At 42.9% G+C, this 17747-nt stretch overlaps 1 protein-coding gene across 8 annotated transcripts in view; it reads right to left on the reverse strand.

Annotated features, from left to right (window-relative positions):
* The window catches only part of ITPR2 (inositol 1,4,5-trisphosphate receptor type 2), a 352451-nt gene that overhangs the window by 56209 nt on the left and 278495 nt on the right, over positions 1–17747 (reverse strand). For all 8 annotated transcript variants that reach the window (XM_053252991.1, XM_053252992.1, XM_053252990.1 and 5 more), the window contains 2 exons: positions 15201–15393; positions 5858–5983 (listed from right to left, as the gene is read on the reverse strand). In XM_053252991.1, coding sequence (XP_053108966.1) covers positions 5858–5983; positions 15201–15393 — 319 coding nt within the window. The remainder of the gene's footprint in view (positions 1–5857; positions 5984–15200; positions 15394–17747) is intronic.

A 17747-nucleotide genomic window follows, 5' to 3' on the forward strand; every position in this document is an offset into this window, starting at 1 on the left:
CTAATGTAAAAAATTAAAAATAAAATCTTGTACATGAGATTTTACCAAGAAAGATGTCATAGAAGAAGTTAGAATACACTCTTCTTTCTGACCTGTTTTTGTTTAACCTACTTTCTGAAATGAAAAAAGTTTAGATCACTATGTCCATGTATCCACCCCTAATAACATTTGTCCTTACAGTCTGATATAACCCAAACTTATATGGGAGGGAGTCCTATGGGAACTTGAAAGGGATATTTTTATTTGGATCCATCATCTTCAAACGAGATGTAGCCACTCAAAAGTATAAGCACTAACTCTTTACCTCATGTGTTTGCAGTCTGATATAGCCCACATTTATAGTACTTGAGTATTATTAAATATAATTAAATTACCTATTACAGTTAAATCTGATTCAAACTAGCTACAGACAGCAATCCATTCAATGACACTTCTGTGGAATATGGTAAGATGCACCATGTTGAAATAAATGGAAAGTACGCTCCGTTAGTTCTTTAAAAACAAGGTTTTAAAAAAATATGCAGAGAGTTTTTCCATGGGAGCATTAAAACATGCAATCCTACCACCTTACTGCAGATGAAGTAGTACATACCAGAAAAAGCAATAGATTATATACACTAAGGTTGTTCACACAACTGAGGCTTACCCAGCTGGGGAGGGCTGAGGGGGAGGCAGGAACCATCCTGCCTTCCACACAATCTAAGCCGCTCTTGGGCTTACCAGAGCCACGCACCCATATGACTGGTGTGTGATGGCTCAGAGAGCAGCGAGGGAGTGGGCGGGGGGGAAGCAGGCTTCAGCTTCCCACATCCCACAATGCATTGCACAAGGAGCACAATGCCTTGGGGCATTTATCCAGTGCCAGGCACTCTAGCTACCCAGATGGGCGGCTGCTAGGGCTGCAGGCAGAGGACCAGAGATTGGGATGGAAGGGCACGTTTGTGCCCTTCTACCTCAGTAAAAGCCCAAGGAGAATACTTGGGCAACCCGGCAGGTCAACATTTGATCCTGGTGCTTGATCCCAGCACTCCACATGAGCAGCCCTACCTGGGTAGGGCAGTACGGGCCTGGGGAGGGCTGCTCATCTGAATAGCCCCATTGGCTCTTACATACAGGATTTTTATTCTCAGCGTGGAGGGAGCATCTTTTTCTTCTCCAGCTTGAAATCTGTAGGCAAGAGCAGCACTCCTTTTCATGGCGAGTCTAGTTAATCTAAGCACTCATAATAAATAAAGCTGCCACTCCAAAGAGGGTGCAGTTCCCCATTTGTACACCATCCAAACATTTCCAGCCCTACTTAATGTAATTAGAATTTTGTGAATGATTGGTATGGGTGGGGTTAACAGTGACTAGAATGATTATAAGATGGGCTCTTTCCTTTCCTCCATAAAGGAAACTCATGCCAAGTCAGAAGCGGTATTTCTCTTTATTGACACTCTCCCACACTGAAAATGAGGCCATATCCATGTGTTTTAGGTGCTGGGGTTGACCTGAGTAATCCAAGAATGCTACTGGTTAATGTACTTCAGTGTTCCCAAAAGCACATGGCAGGAGCCAAACAGATATTCAGCTTCAGCAAGCTCAGGGAGACAACCCAAAAGAACATGTGACAGGAGCAAATCAGATGCCCTGAGGAAACTGGGCATTTTAATGAGCATGTTTGCACATGTTGGAGGCATTGGACTAATGAGATAAAATGAAAAAGAAAATTTACCTAAGGAGTTAAAGATACTGGGGCCGAATTATTCATTTAATAACTTCCAGCACCAATTCCGTCATCATCACAAATTAAGTACATCCGTATTTAAACATGAGCTTCTGTTTTCTACAAACAAAATATGTTCATTGTCTCCTCAAACTCATTGCAGATGTGATCTCCTTAATCCTGACAGCTTAAAATGAATTAGAATCTTTCCTAAACATAAACACTGAACAATTTTGTTCTGAATTATACAGAGAGTATATTACTCCAATTCCGGTTCATTGGCACTGGCCCCTTAATTGGCTTCCAGACACAACTCAAGGTTATCACCTTTATCATCCTAACTGGTCTGGGCCCTGCATACTGTGTGGAGCAGTCTCTTTTAATATTCTATCCCTTCCTTAAGGATTTGTACATGCAGCTTTGCTCCATCTCTCCTCATTTATAGAGGGCCAGGATGCCTGAAATGCAGTCCAGGAACTTGTCTGTTTTGACATCAAAGCACTGGAATTCCCTGCTTGGAGAGATCTGCCAGGCAACCTTCCTCTACAGCTTCTGCCAACAGGTACAAACTTGCTTATTTCTGAAGGCTTTCCTGGACCACAGGTGGCAAATGAATTATGGTTTTGAGGAATGATAAAACAGCAATTATAACTGATAATTAAAATATAATGCCCATATAATTGTTGCTGTTTTGCTTTTTATTGACATTATATTTAAATTATCAGTTATAATTACATTGCTTTAAGTTTATTTCATAGAAAGGTGAATAATAAAGTCTATGAATAAATGTGGTGTATGTATGTGTATATTTAGTGACCTTGCTGAAATACTTAAAAGAGACTTACATTTCATGAAGTGCCAATGTACTCTAGACACCAGATTTATTTAAGTGTTTTAGGTCTGCAACATGGAATTTTAATACCATTGGCAATCACATGTATAGCTTGCGACTTTTAAAATCTTAATCATTCATGCAACAAAGGCATGTACAATCCTTATGAGATGGTTCAGATAAACACCGGCCCCAATGCACTATCAGGGCAGGGACGTGCCAGGAACATGCATGACCTGACATCAAAACAGGTCCGACACATCATCCAACGTGCTGTCAGGATGTCCTTTAATTGCATGAGGGGGTGTTCATCTGAATCATCCCTCTACAGATGTTCCAATGCTCCTTTCCAACAGAGTTTCGGAATGTGTGTAGCGGGGCAGATGGACACCCTTCTTGTGCAATGAAAAGACATGCCGAGATCAAGCAGCACATCCACTGGTGACATGAGGGCAGGTGCCAGCATGGCCCCAACGTTATCATGTGAAGAAGCCAGTGTTCATCTGAATTGGCTCTATAGGTTTTACCACCACACTTTATTGCAAAGAACAATTTCTCTAAAAAGAGATTACTCCCCCTCCCACCTCCCTCCATCTCTAAATAAAGCCTGCTGCTTTATATCTGGGGATTTAATTTTTTAAATTTCTCCGTGCGCACCGATAGGTAGCGTTGTGTGTGGCACACAGAGCATAAATACACCACTTCCAACCCCACACCCACTTAAAGGTGCTTCTTCTCCCCCACTCCACCCACTCCCTGTCAGAGTTAGGTCATTGACCTACTGATGCAGAATAAATTCAAAAATACATTCAAAAATTGCCCGATTGCTTTGTCGGTGGTACATAAATTGGATCATGCCCTACCACCCAACCCACTTTGGTGTCCCTAGGACCTACACAGAAAGCTGTTAGAAGAGACAAGGAGCAGTACTACAATGACATCTGCAAAGACCTTGAGGATGGAAATAGACATGGAAAAACAAAGCAAGTTTTCCAAAAGATCTCTGAACTCAGAGGGAGGTTCCAACCTCAAATTGATATGTTAAGGGATGCCAAAGGACAGAAAGTAACTGATTCAGAGAACATCAAACAGAGATGGAAGGAGTATACTGAAAATCTGTACAGCAGGGATGTCAACATCCAAGACACTCTAGAAGATATTCCCTACTTGCAAGAACCTCTAGTACGGGAAGATGAAGTTAGATCAGCACTCCGGTCATTACCAAGTTGGAAGGCTACAGGAACTGATGGAATAGATACAGAAATATGGCAGACAACAGAAGAAGAATCAGTCAAGGCTCTAACCAAACTATGCCAGGAAATTTAGAGAACGGCACAGTGGCCAACAGATTGGAAGAGGTCAGTCTACATACCCATACCAAAGAAAGGAGACTTAACAGATTGCATAAACCATCACACAATATCCTTAATTTCACATGCTAGCTAAATAATGCTCAGGATCATCCAACGCAAATTAGAGCCCTACGTGGAAAGGGAAATGCCGGATGCTCAAGCTGGTTTCAGAAAAGGACGACGAACAAGAGACATAATTGCTGATGCGCGCTGGATAATTGAGAAAGCCAAAGAATACCAAAAAGAAGTCAATATGTCCTTTTGGACTACAGAAAAGTCTTCAATTGCGTCGACCATGTCAAGTTGTGGAATATCCTTAGGAAAACGGGCATCCCAGAACACCTCATTGTTCTCATAAGAAACCTATACACAGGACCGGAAGCCACAGTACAGATGGAACATGGTAAAACAGACTGGTTCCAGATAGGCAAAGGAGTAAGACAAGGCTGTATACTTCTCCTTCTTTATTCAATTTCTATGCTGAACATATACTGAGAGAAGCTGGATTGGAAGAGGATGAGTGTGGCTTTAAAGTTGGAGAAAGAAACATCAATAACCTGTGCTACGCTGATGACACCACTCTGATAGCTGAGAATGCGGATGATCTGCAAGCTCTAGTAATGAAAGTCAAGGAGCACAGTGAAAAAAATGGGACTACAACTAAATGTAAAGAAGACTAAACTAATGACAATGGGTACAGCAACCAGCCTCAGAACTGATAATGAAGACATTGAAGTGGTGTATAGCTTCTGCCTTTTAGGATTGACCATCAACAGTAAAGGATCCAGCAGTCAAGAAATAAACCGCAGAGTAGCGCTTGGTGAGGTTGCAATGAAGGCTTTAGGAAGGATATTTAGATCCCGTGATGTGTCTACACCTACAAAGATTAGAATCGTTTGGACCATGGTTTTTCCAGTGACACTCTATAGATGCAAAAGCTGGACTTTGAAGAAGCAAGATAGACAACGCATTGACGCTTTTCAACTTTGGTGCTGGAGAAGACTTTTGAGGATACCATGGACAGCCAGGAAAACAAACAAATGGATCATAGAACAGATCAATCCAGAATTTTCACTTGAGGCACAAATGACCAGGCTCAAACTATCATACTTCAGACACATTTTGTGAAGATCCAGCTCCCTTGAGAAGTCCATAATGCTGGGAAAAGTTGAAAGAAAGAGAAGAAGAGGCCAACCAGCAGCAAGGTGGATGAACTCGATTACAACAGCAATGAATGCACCACTGAGACACCTTAAAGGCCAAATTGAAGACAGATCATCCTGGAGAGAATCTATCTACATGGTCGCTAAGAGTCAACACCGACTTGATGGCACTTAATCAATCAATCAATCAATCAATCAATCAATCAATCAATCAGGGCCTACACATGTGGAATAATGGGGTGATTCAAGTTCCCCATTGTTCCCTATTGGGGCGATTTGTGACTTTTCCATGACTTTCCAATTCAATTTGTTGAGCCGACTAGCTGTGGCTGGCTGGTTTGATGAATCAATTCAGGTTTTTTGCAATTCGATTTGCTAGTGAATCAAATTGCCCCAAACTCCAAAACTATTCATGCATACCCCTAGTGAGCACGTGGCAAAATATAAATTTGAACCCAAATTTTCCATGTTATTTCCCCATCTTCCCTACAAGGAGCCTAGGATAGCATATATTGAGTTTTATTTTATTATGGCAACAACTCCACGAGACAGGTCAGGCTTTGAGATAGTGACTTGCCCAAGGCCATCTAGAAAGCTTTGGGGCAAAGAGAAAAAATTAACTTGGGATTCCTACATACTCTAGCCACTATACCACCCAGGCTTGCCAGTAGACCATACTACCTTTCCCTTCAGGATTGCTGTATAAAGGTTTCAGCACATATAAGAGGAATTATATGATGCATTAGAATCCAGCAATGAAATGCTTTCTTTGGAGTTTTGAAAATTTAGACATGAAACCACTTACCTTCATCTCCATCATCTCCAAAGGGATAGAAAAGAGCTACTGCTAGATTGATGAAGACTGCCAAGTTGAAAGATATACTTCCCCAGAGGGAAATATGCCGGGAGAACCAGAAGAGTGCTGGGTTATCTAGGAAGGGAGGGAAGAGCAACATTATGACAAGCAGGCAGCAGAAATTATGATTAACAAAAAGCATCAGCTTCAGGAAGACAGTGATGTGATGCAGCCAGCGGAATTTACTCCAGTGGAGCGCTTGGTAAATAACCAACATTTCCAAGGACCTCAGAGAATTTGAAATGAAACCAATTTCAGGCTATTTCCATAATGAAAAGAGGCACTGGAGAGCCACTGCCAGCCAGGACAGGAAATACACATTACAGCATGCACAGCTTGCTGCTCAAAATCACTTTGTCTTGCTGTCATGTTTTCCCTTCGATCCCTATATGCAGTTTCATTTATGTGTGACATCATATGTAAAGGAAACAACGCATTACAACCCAGCACCATAACATATTCAGGCCCCAGAGTAGACAACGCTGGGCCAGATGGATTCAGCAGAAGGAAGCTTCATAAATGCAAACTTGCCAATTGCAAATTCTCTGTGCACAGTGGTACATTGGGACCGAGCACCATCCTGCCATCATGAGAACGACGCGCCTGAGACATAAGCATATACATCCATGTGAGCATTTGCCTAGCCTATACATGTGTGGCTTAGCCCACTGTACATATAGAACCAGCCCTACAACAGACTCAGCAGCAATGATATACTATACCCACAGTGAGGCTATTCACACAGTGGGAGAAAATCGGGCTAGCGGAGGCAAGCCTGATTTCCTCCCATCATGTGAACCACCAGGTTCGGCTGAGAGCCCGGTGGTTCTTAAGCGGGTCACCCACTTAAGTAACCCTCCCCTAAGCCCAGGTTAGCAGAGTGAGCGCTCTGCTAACCCGGGCTCTACGACTGTGAGCTGCTGTGGCGTGGCTCCGCGCCACAGTAGACTCCCGACCGGGAGGCTTAAAAGCAGCCTCCTGGCTCGGGGGTCTCTCCAGCATGTCCTGCGCACTCACACAGGGCATGTCAGAGCTTCCGGGGGCTGCGTAACGGAGCTGGCAGTTGTGTGGGCAGCTGGCTAAGCCTGCTCTCCCCACTAACCCTGCCAAGGCGGTTCCCGCTGATCGTGGGAACCGCCTCAGTATATAACTAGCATGATACCTGGTTGTACTTTGTGATATCATATTCAAGGCATGTCAGTACACGTTTGGTTGGGCCTGGGGCGAGTTGTATGCAAAGCTGGTTTCATTTGTGGACAACACAAGTTTCAGCTCACCTGAACCATGGGGTGGTAGTTCAGGAGCCAGGGCCAGTGTTATCATGAGGCAAATGTAGGCAGCTACCTACAGCTTCATCTGCCTCACCTAACCCTCACTCCCAATCTGCAGCGGCATGAAAAGCTGTTGCTGCTGCTCCTTCTCCCCCATGTGCTAGATTTCAAAAGGAATAGGGGAACAGAAAAGAAGACATGTGGAGAAAGAGGGGAGTAATGGGGAAACTGTCTAGCTCATTTATTTTGTATTTATTTAAAAAATTTCTACCCTGCCCCTCCAAGACCCTGCTGCTTATGGCTGCTTAAAATAAAACCATGATAAAACAATAGTAAATAACAAAACAAGCATAAACGCAAACCAAAAGGAGGATAAAATGGCAGACAAGACTAAAACTGATTAAAACTAGAAACCCAATGAAAACCACTTTTAAAATGTTGCTTTAAAAAGGAGGCTTTTCAGGTCTCCAGAACTAATCAAGGAGGAAGACAGATGAAGCACCTCTATCTAGAAGGGCATTCCAAAGATGAGGTCACTAGCAAGAAGGCCCTGTCCCTGGTCCCTGTCAACCAATCTACCTCAGTGGTGGGGCCAGGAGTGGGACATGTGATGAGGATCAGAGGACCCTGACAGATTCATATGGGTGAATGTGGTCCAGCAGGTATCCTGGTCCCAAGCCATGTAGGGTTTTGAAGCTCAAACCAGAACTTTGAATCTGGCATGGCAGCAAATTGGCAACCAGTGAAGATGCCATGGGACAGTGGTAACATTTGTGTAGCAACTAGCACCCACAAGCACCCTTGTGGCAGCATTCTGAACCAGTTGAATCTTCTGAACTGTCATCAAAGGCAGCCTCACCTAGACTGCACTTCAGTAATCCAACCTGGACATAAACGGTGCATGAATAACTGAGGCTGTGACTCTCCTCTCCTTCACCATTCCTTTTCCACTGCATTCTTCTTCTCCTTTTCTAATCTGGCACACCAAGGAGGAGAATGAGTGGCTCTGTATGCTTCCACCTAGTGGTGGAGAGCAGGGGGACAGGTGAGAAGGGATGGCAGCATTTGGTACTCCACCTCAGGTGCCCCCAAATAATGGATGGCTCCTGCATGGAGCTAGTCTGGCAAGCTCTGCATCACCTGAGAAATTATGTTTCTCATGTTTTCTTATGATTTTGGTATGTCACTAAATAAGAAAGCATTTCTGTAGTGTCCTAAGGTGCTTCATATATACGATTATCTCAGCAATCATTACAACAACCTTGTATGGTAGGCCAGTGTTAATCATCCCATATTATAGCTATGACTGAGAGACAGTGGTTTGTCTATTGCTGAGGTGAGACTTGAATGGGGAACTTCTTGGTTTGTTCTTAGCTACTATGCTACAATAGCACTCACAAAACCTTGAGCACAGGGATCTCCTATAAACATTGATCCATTAAGAAATTAGGAATCCTGAAATGATTTGGTGATTAAAAATGAAAGAGCCATCCATAAGTATTCCACAGACTGACAGTTTTTTAAACTGCCTGGCACTCTAATCTTTGTGGTCTTAGGTATAAAATTTATATAATAAAATTGGTTTGGCTCATGCTCAACAGATTGTAATTAGAGGCAGTACTGTCCAACAGTTCAGATTTCACTTGTGACTAAGCATGAGTTGTTGTTGACTTCTGGGCCAAAAAGGCTTTTGGAGACATTTCACATGACAGTCTCTTGTTTGGTTCTACACAGTATCACATGGAAACACATCAAGTGAGAGTCTCTGAGTCTCAACATGTTCTGCTGGCACAACTCCACCCAGCTTAAGAGGGCATGAGAAAAGGTTGCCTCACACATGATTTTCAGAATGAGCAAATGCTTAAATGTCCATTGTGACTCTGTGTGCACATGTGCGTGTGCTCTTTCATATTTGTTTTTGAAAAATCAGATCAACAATATCCGTTTCAATACAGCTAAGTCTTGCCAGACTAGAAATGCTGTGGTGGTGGGAAACCTAAGGTGTCAGGGGTCTTGAACCAGGGACTCTGAAGGTGGAATCCAGCATCTTATTTCTTGTGTCACTATGGAAACTGGCAAGTGGAGGAAATGTGCAAGTGGAGGAAACAGGTAAATCTATTGATGGGTCCAGTGGCTGTGTTTTTGGATGAATTTCAGTTGTTGAGGCCTGAGGATGTGGTCAAGGTTCTTGGAGAAATAGGGCCTAGGAACTTAATGCTCTACCTTGCCCTTTTTGGCTCATAACACTGAGCAGGGAGGGACTGATGTTTACTTCCAGGAAGAAGTAAACTCTTTCTAATGAGAGGGTGCAGTTCAGGCTGCTCTTAAGGAGGCAGTTGTGAGGTCACTTGTGAAAAAAGCCTCCCTGGAGCAAGAAGATTGCAATAATTATCAGCCAATTGCTAAAATGCTAGCAATCAAACCAGTGGTTGCTGCTCAACTCCAGAATCTGTAGGATGCGACTGATTATCCGCATCCATTTCAGGTGAGTTTCAAGCCGTTTCTGGCACAGAAACTGCCTTGGTTGCCCTAATAGATGACCTATAGTATGAGAATTACAGGAGTAATACACTTATTTTCCTGAACTTCTTAAGAACATAAGAACAGCCCTGCTGGATCATGCCAAGGCCCATCCACTCCAGCATCCTGTTTCACACAGTGGCCCACCAGATGCAGCCGGAGCCTACAGGCAAGAAGTGAGGGCATGTACTTTCTTATGCTGTTGCTCCCTTGCCACTGGTATTTAGAGGCATCTTGCCTATAGCCACCAAGCTAGTGGCCATCACCACATCCCGTGGCAAAGAAGTCCATACATTATGTATTGTGTGAAAAAAATACTTCCTTTTGTTGGTCCTAAATTTCCTGGCCTTCAGTTTCACGGGATGACCCTGTTCTAGTGTTGTGAGAGAGGCAGAATTTTTTTCTCTGTCCACTCTCTCTACTCCATGCATAGTTTTATGCACCTCATCATGTCTCCCTGTAGTCACCTCTTTGCCAAACTAAAAAGCCCCAGATGCTGTAGCCTTGCTGCATAAGGAAGGTGCTCCAGGCCCCTTTTCTGCACTTTTCCCAGTTCCATAATGTCCTTCTTAAGAAACAGTGACCAGAACTGCAAGCAGTACTCCAAATATGGCCACACCAAAGATTTGTATAAGGGCAGTATAATATTCGCATTTTTTATTTTCGTTCCCCTTCCTTCTTAGCTGAATGACATTCCCAAAGAAATCTGCACTTTTTGAAACAAGCACGTGCTTTTGCATACAAACATATGATCCTGAGGAGATCATATTATACCCATTTTAAAAGAATGACTCTGCTGCCATTACGTTTCTGGGCACAAAACAAAGTGCTGGTTATTACCTATAAGGCCTGAGTGGCTTGGCTCCAAGATATTTAGGATAATACTTTCTTCTTTATGAACCCCACCACCTATTGAGATCATCTGGGGAGGTCCAGTTGCGGTTGCCACCGGCTTGGTTGGTGGCGGCTCGAAACCAGGCCTTTTCTAGGGTTGCCCCAGGACTTTGGAACATGCTTCCTAACGAAATTAGAGCCTCTACTTCTCTGGAAGTTTTTTTTACAAGGATCTGAAGACATACCTGTTTAGTCAGTCTTTTAGTTTATACTTTTTATGTTTTAGAGTTTTTATCTGTAGTTTAAGCTGCTTTAATTGCTTTAATTAGATTGTAAACCACCCAGGGACTTGCATATGGGGCAGTATAAAAATGTGTTAAATAAAATAAAAATAAAAAGCAGGAAATTTCCATTTTTGCCTGGATTTCAAAATGGCCACCAATTCCAACATGGCTGACCGAGTAGTTACCATTGTAGGATTTTTCAGTCACATAGCTAACTGTGCTACATGCTGAGCTCTCAAAGAATGGTTTTGTAATGAAATGTTCCTTTCAAACAATCCCACAAGATCCACATACATCAATCCATCGCAAAGTCATGTTCCCTTAACCTGAAGTCCCATTTGGTTTGCATAATGCACAATGTACATTTCAGCTGTGTCTTTTCACATTTCAGAAGTGCCATTCTGCACCTTTAAAATTGCTTAGCTTCATTTCTTCACTCATATATCTACTTTTAGGTCAAATATATGAACTAGTTTTGTTAAATCATTCTCGCACATCCTATAAATTATCGTAATGAATATATAAAATGAGCCCAATCTTATTATTATTATTATCTACATTTTATATCCTGCTCTTCCTCCGAGCCCAGAACAGTGTACTACATACTTAAGTTTCTCCTCACAACAACTCTGTGAAGTAGGTTAGGCTGAGAGAGAAGTGACTGGCCCAGAGTCACCCAGCAGGTATCATGGCTGAATGGGGATTTGAACTCGGGTCTCCCTGCTCCTAGTCCAGCACTCTAACCACTATACCACGCTGGCTCTTTACACATATGAAGGGAATATATGAGTTATTTGATGGCTGTTTTGGGAAAGTGTTAAATGAAGGTTGCTCTGCAGTGTATTGCTCAGGTAGTCTGACATTTTTGGACTGTTCAGCATATAAGTAGCACTGAAAATCCTATGTGTTAGGTTTTCAAAAATCCATACTGGGGTTGTCTCCCAAGTAGTTTGCAAATTTGTATGTATACAGCTTTAAACTGCAATATGCTCTTGCAATGCTTGGGAGGGAATTCAACACATGTGGCGCGATTCCAGAAAGGGCTAAGCTATGTGTCACTGCCTATTTGGGTTGAGATAGACAAGGAACATGCAAGAAGACCTCTCCAAATGATTGAAGAGAATGGGAATTTTGTATGGGAATACATGTTCCTTAAATATTAAAAAGCCATTTATGCAGCAAATATGATGCTAATCTAAAATGGCTTTTCCTCTTCTTTGAATGTTCAGCAGAGCAACAGATACATAAATGAAGACATTCCTCTCACTAGAAAAGAAACTGAAGTACTTTTCATCCTTCTAGAAAAACTTCTAATTTTGCAGCCAGTTTTAACCTAAGAGATCACAGACACATCCTTATCATGATATTTATGGTCAGAAGGATCCATTAAAATCCCAATGAGCCCAATAATCCCAATAATCCCAATGAGCCTCAAATCCCAATGAGCCATCAACACCTGTTGTTCTGCAAACTCCTATCACTTTGATGGGACTTGTGCAGGACTCTTCACCGTGACTTGGTAGAAGCAGAGTGTTAAGTGTATTATACTATGAGGCTATTCTCACAACCATGACCAACGGGGCCAAGGGAGGCCTGCCCCATTCTGCATGGTCATGTGCTGCAACAGGAGCTGTGGTGCTCCCGGAAGCAAACCCTCAGAAATACCCTTCCTCTTAAACCACATTGATGGAGCAAGCGCTCCATTAACTTGGTTTTTCCGATAGCGAGACACCACAGAGCGGCTTCGTGCCGCAGCAACCCATGAGGAAACTCCCGACTGGGAGGCTCCAACAAGCCTCCCGACCTTGGGGGTCTCCCCAGAATGCCCCGTGCACTTGCACTGGGCATCCTGGGACTTCCGAGGGCTGGGTTGGTCCCGATCCCCACTACCTGCTCCGTGACGGAGCCAGTAATCATGTGGACAGCCAATTCGGCAGCCCAGAGCTCCCTGCTCGTGTGTGGGGAAAGCAGCTAAGACCGCTCCCCCCACATGATCTACACGTTGATCATGTGTAGAGCCTCTCAATATAATTGTATTTGGGTTACATTATAGTTTCAGTCATGAGTGTCATCTTTCACTTCCTTCCTAGTCTGCTATGTAACACGGCTATCAGTTACATTATCGACTCAAACAGCAGGAGAGAGAGAGTGTGCAAACTGATAGCTGGTTTCTATATGACCAAGAGTTCACATGCTTTCTAGTGCCATTATATTATCTTTTTAGCCGTGCTGCTGCTATAAGAGATAAAGCACCTGCTGTCTTTTAGCTTACTATTAGGAATTCTAATGTTATACCAACAAGTGAAATCATCCACACATTGAGGCTGTTCTCATGTGCACCCTAACCCAGGCTAGGGAAACCCAACCTGGGTTAGGCTGCACTGGGATTGGGTCTGAGCCCGGCGAGGCAGCACCGCCTAGCCTAGCTTTTTAACCCAGCTCTTAGATAGGGTTCAAAGCTTGAGCGAGCCCTTCACCCGGGCTCCAGGATTGTGTGTTCGCTGGGGCTGCGTTCAGCCCCAGTGGACAAAGAGACGGGTGCCTAGCGAGCCCATCTCCTGAGGAATCCCCCAATGCACTGTGCATGTTGCATGGTGCTTTGTGGGATACCCGGAGGCCGGAGCATTGTCCCGGCCTCCGGAGCTCCATGCTGCCTGGCACAGTGTTGCAGTCTGCACTCCCAGCAATGTTCTAGGAATCGTCTGGGGGGAAGGTAAGGTTTCATAGCCTCCCCCCTGCCTGCCCTCCCAGACAGTAATGTGAATAGCCCCATTATCTCTTAGAAGAGATAAGTGATGTCATGGTGAATTACTGCAAGATCCTAACTAATCCCTGCAATTGTACCCTGGGCCTGCTGAAAGTCCCAAAGCTAGGAAAGCAACTGCTCTTAATGGTGAATGTTCTAGGAGGGCCTGGTACTGTAGCACAGTTGAAACTAGGCAAGTGTGGTCCCGATTAGTGCCTAGATAGGAAATTATTATTATTATTATTATTATTATTATTATTATTATTATTATTATTAATAATAATAATAATTTGATTTCTATTCCTTCCAAAAATGGCTCAGGGCGGTTTACACAGAGAAATAATAAATAAATAAATAAGATGGCTCCCTGTCCCCAAAGGGCTCACATTCTAAAAAGAAACACAAGATAGACACCAGCAACAGTCACTGGAGTTACTGTGCTGGGGTGGATAGGGCTGGGAGTTTACTGGGAGTTTTATATGAACCACACTGAGCTTTCTCATTGAAGAGCATGAAGAGTATCAGTATTTGCTGTATAGGTTGTGTTCCCTCATGGAGCATCAAGCTCTTGCCATGCTGTTATACGCCTTTGTAATGTCCAGGCTTGACTACTGTGATGCACTCTTATGTGAGGCTGACCTTGCAGATGATTGGAAGCTTCAGCTAGTGCAAAATGCTGCAGTTCATCTCTTATTAAAGTTCAGGGGGCAAGAGCACATTCAGTCTTTACTTTGCCAATTGCACTGGCCTTCTGTATGTGTCTGAGCTCTGCTCAGGGTGCTGTTTTGACCAATAAAGCCCTTCATAACCTGTGATACATACACATCCATTAGACAGCCTGTCCTGGGATTCCTCGCCATGTGCTTCTAACCAGTTTTGGCTATGTCAACCAAACCTGTAATGTCTAAGCACCTATTCACACACTCTCACCAGTGCCGGAAAAGTCACTACCAAAAAAAAAAAAAAAAAAAAAGAATGGCGTAGAATCCAAGGGAAAGAATTGTAGTATGCAAGGACATGGCAATGGTGTGGAATCAGGAATAGTAATAGTTTAATGAAACAGATATTATGTACAGAGAGGCAAGCGCTTTTTTGTGCTCTTGCTGCTGGCTGTTTGTTAGCCCCGCCTCTACTCCAGGACTGAAATACAAGTAACTAAAACCTCATTCAAAAGCTGACCTGGATCAAGGAATGGATTAACCAAAAATGGGATGGACCCAGCAAGAGTTTAGCCTAGTTACACAAGAACATTCTGAGGACAATAAACACATCAATAATAATGAAAGAAAACAATTAGAGCAAAACACACGCTTGACTAACTCAGGCTCAAAAGCCTGACCCATCATGCTGCTAATAAATTGTCCAATGTTTTACGAAACATAGTTTCCTGGTTACAACAAGATGCTCAAATGCTGACCAGCTTCAGAATATTCTTTATTTGTGGACATCATAATTCAGAAGTCAGCATCTCAGGAAATCAAGAACAGAATAATAAGCACAGCAGGCAAGCATGCTTGCGCAATTTAGGCTCAGAGGACTAGCCTCATTTCCCAAACTCAGTTGCAGATCAAGCTGTTGCATTTTTCACAACAGCTATAAAGCAGACAAATTATTCAACCTGTAAGTACTGTACTTACTCCTGATTTTCTTTTGCCACTTCATTTCATTGTACAGGTCCTCTGTCTGTTGAAAAAAATCATTCACTTTGCTTCCTTGTTCATCTCTCTCAGTGGTATTGAATACACGGCACTTGGATTCATGCGTGAGGAATTCACAGATATTTGGCAGAGGGAAGACTATTTGTTCCATAGTTCTATCATGACGGACAACCTGCAAATATATGTTTCTCACTCAGATGCATACAAGGTTTGAAGATTATATATAAACTGCTATTTCTAATGAACATAGGAGAACAGTGACAAGGAATATGATAGATAGATAGATAGATAGATAGATAGATAGATAGATAGATAGATAGATAGATAGAGCAAAATTCTCTCTAGACATGCTAGGACAATGTAAATTGACATAGTTACAGCTCATCTATCAGTAGTAATGCAGAAAATCTCCTTAATTTTGAGGAGGGCTTGTTCTTTAGGAGATTTCCAGCAAGTTTCCTTTGGGGAATTCTCCCTCCAAACCAGAATCAAGCCATGGTTTGGAGAGCTTGTTCACACTTTTTGCCAGTATGGAATTATTGGTAAACCATGGTCAGAAGAGAAAGAATTCTACTGAGCTGCACCAGATGGGAGGAGGAGGGAAAGAGGAGGAAGATGGGAGGAGACAGGGCCTGTGGTTCAATTCCAGTCTTTCAACCCATGATTTGGATCATCTGAATGCAGCCAATGTGTCTTACAAATGTGTCCCTAGGCATGATATTGTATCTAGATATCACAAACTGAGGCTGGTGCACATATGGCACTGTCACCAGAGTTCTCCATGCAGTGAGATGCAGGAGTGAGCCTCACACTCACCTGTAAAGCACCAAAGTGTGCCCATATGTGATTCAGCACTGCAGAAAAAGGGGTGGGCATTGTATGAATGATGCCTACATGTATTTGTGGGTGATCTCTACAACACTGTCATACTATGTCACAGTCACACTCCCACACCTCAGTGTGTACAGACCCCACTGGCCTCATGTGTAGCCCTGAGTGTCTACAAAGCAGAACACTATGATTAGCTTAACCAAAATTTTAGGGCCAAATGACCATAGTCTGGTAATTCATTTCCAAGATGAGCAATTCTGGGGCTCAAGGCTGGCTGAGAATGAAACTCTCTGACATGTCAGTTCTTCTAAATAATATCAGATATGTGGCACTGACTGTGGTCACTCAGTAATGTGAGACAATGATTCGTCTCTGCACAAGGTTATGGCACTCCTCAGTCCAGATGGACTAGGCTGCATATTGCCTGCCCTCGAGCTTTAGTGTGGACCAAGATCTGTATCTGGCACCTTGAATCCAACCAACTCTGTAATGAAGGTGGTAGCATGGAAAGGACATATATTATTATGCAGGATGAAGTCCTTCCCAATGTAATTTATTTGTTTACTTGACAAGCCCAAATTCTTCCTACAATTAGCATTCTGAACCTGAGCGAAGAGTCTCAGCTTTTTGCCATCCAAACACTTAATCAAAAAGATTATGACATTCCACGTTTTACTGTCAACACCTGGAATTTAGGAGGGTTTGAAAAATGGCTTCAGTTTGGGCCCAAAATTGGTACACAAGGTAAACAATTAAAATAACCTAGGTAAATGATGCACTCATTTTATCCTGATGCAAATAGTTTGACCACCATGATAAATTATTCAACACTTTCTCAGTTGCTCCAGTGTTTGTTATGACATAAAAGTTAAAACGTGAGGCCTATTTGCACAATACATTTATTCTGTAATGCTAACATTTCCATGGAAGTCTGTTCTGGAAATGGAGCAGAGAAAGGTCTTCAGAGCAACTCTCCTAGAAAAGGAAACAGACCAAAGTAATTTACATTTCCAGATGTTTCCATGTACAAAGTATCTTGTTAGAGTCATAAGAACATAAGAATCATCTTGCTGACTTTGACCAAAGTCCTCTTGTCCTGCAGTTTGTTTCCTGCAAAGACCAGCCATTTTGTCTGGAAGCTTGTAAGTAAATAATAATGGTGATGGCCATTTCACATTGCTTACCACTTGCATTTGGCACTCAGAGGTATACTGCTGTGAACATCTAGTTAGCAACCATTGCTTATGGCCATTGATACACTTATCATCCATGAATTTGTCTAATCCTTTCAAAGGGCATCTAAGCTAGTTAATGGACATCACCACATCTTGAGACACTGAATTCTATGTTAAGTATGCAGAATAATATACTTTTGTCTTCCCTGCACCAGAGCTAGGATAAATAGCATCTGGTTGAGGAGTATCTTCCTTTCTCCCACCCACCCCTTGGTAGTGTTGCCAAGTTGTATGGCTTATACAAGCTCAGTCTGGTGTCCTCTTCAAGTAGGTGCCCTGGGCAACTGCCCAGCTCACCCACCTCTAAGGCCAGCTCTATGCTGCACCATCAGCCACGTTTACTGGGTGACTTCTTTGTCCACTCTCTCCACACTGTTTGTAATTAAACAGTGTCTGTCATATACCTCCTCTCCCCTCAGTTATCAGACAAAATATTTTGCATTTGACACAGTAGGTACAA

Source organism: Hemicordylus capensis, chromosome 5 (assembly GCF_027244095.1).
Source record: "Hemicordylus capensis ecotype Gifberg chromosome 5, rHemCap1.1.pri, whole genome shotgun sequence".
Lineage (NCBI taxonomy): Eukaryota > Metazoa > Chordata > Lepidosauria > Squamata > Cordylidae > Hemicordylus > Hemicordylus capensis.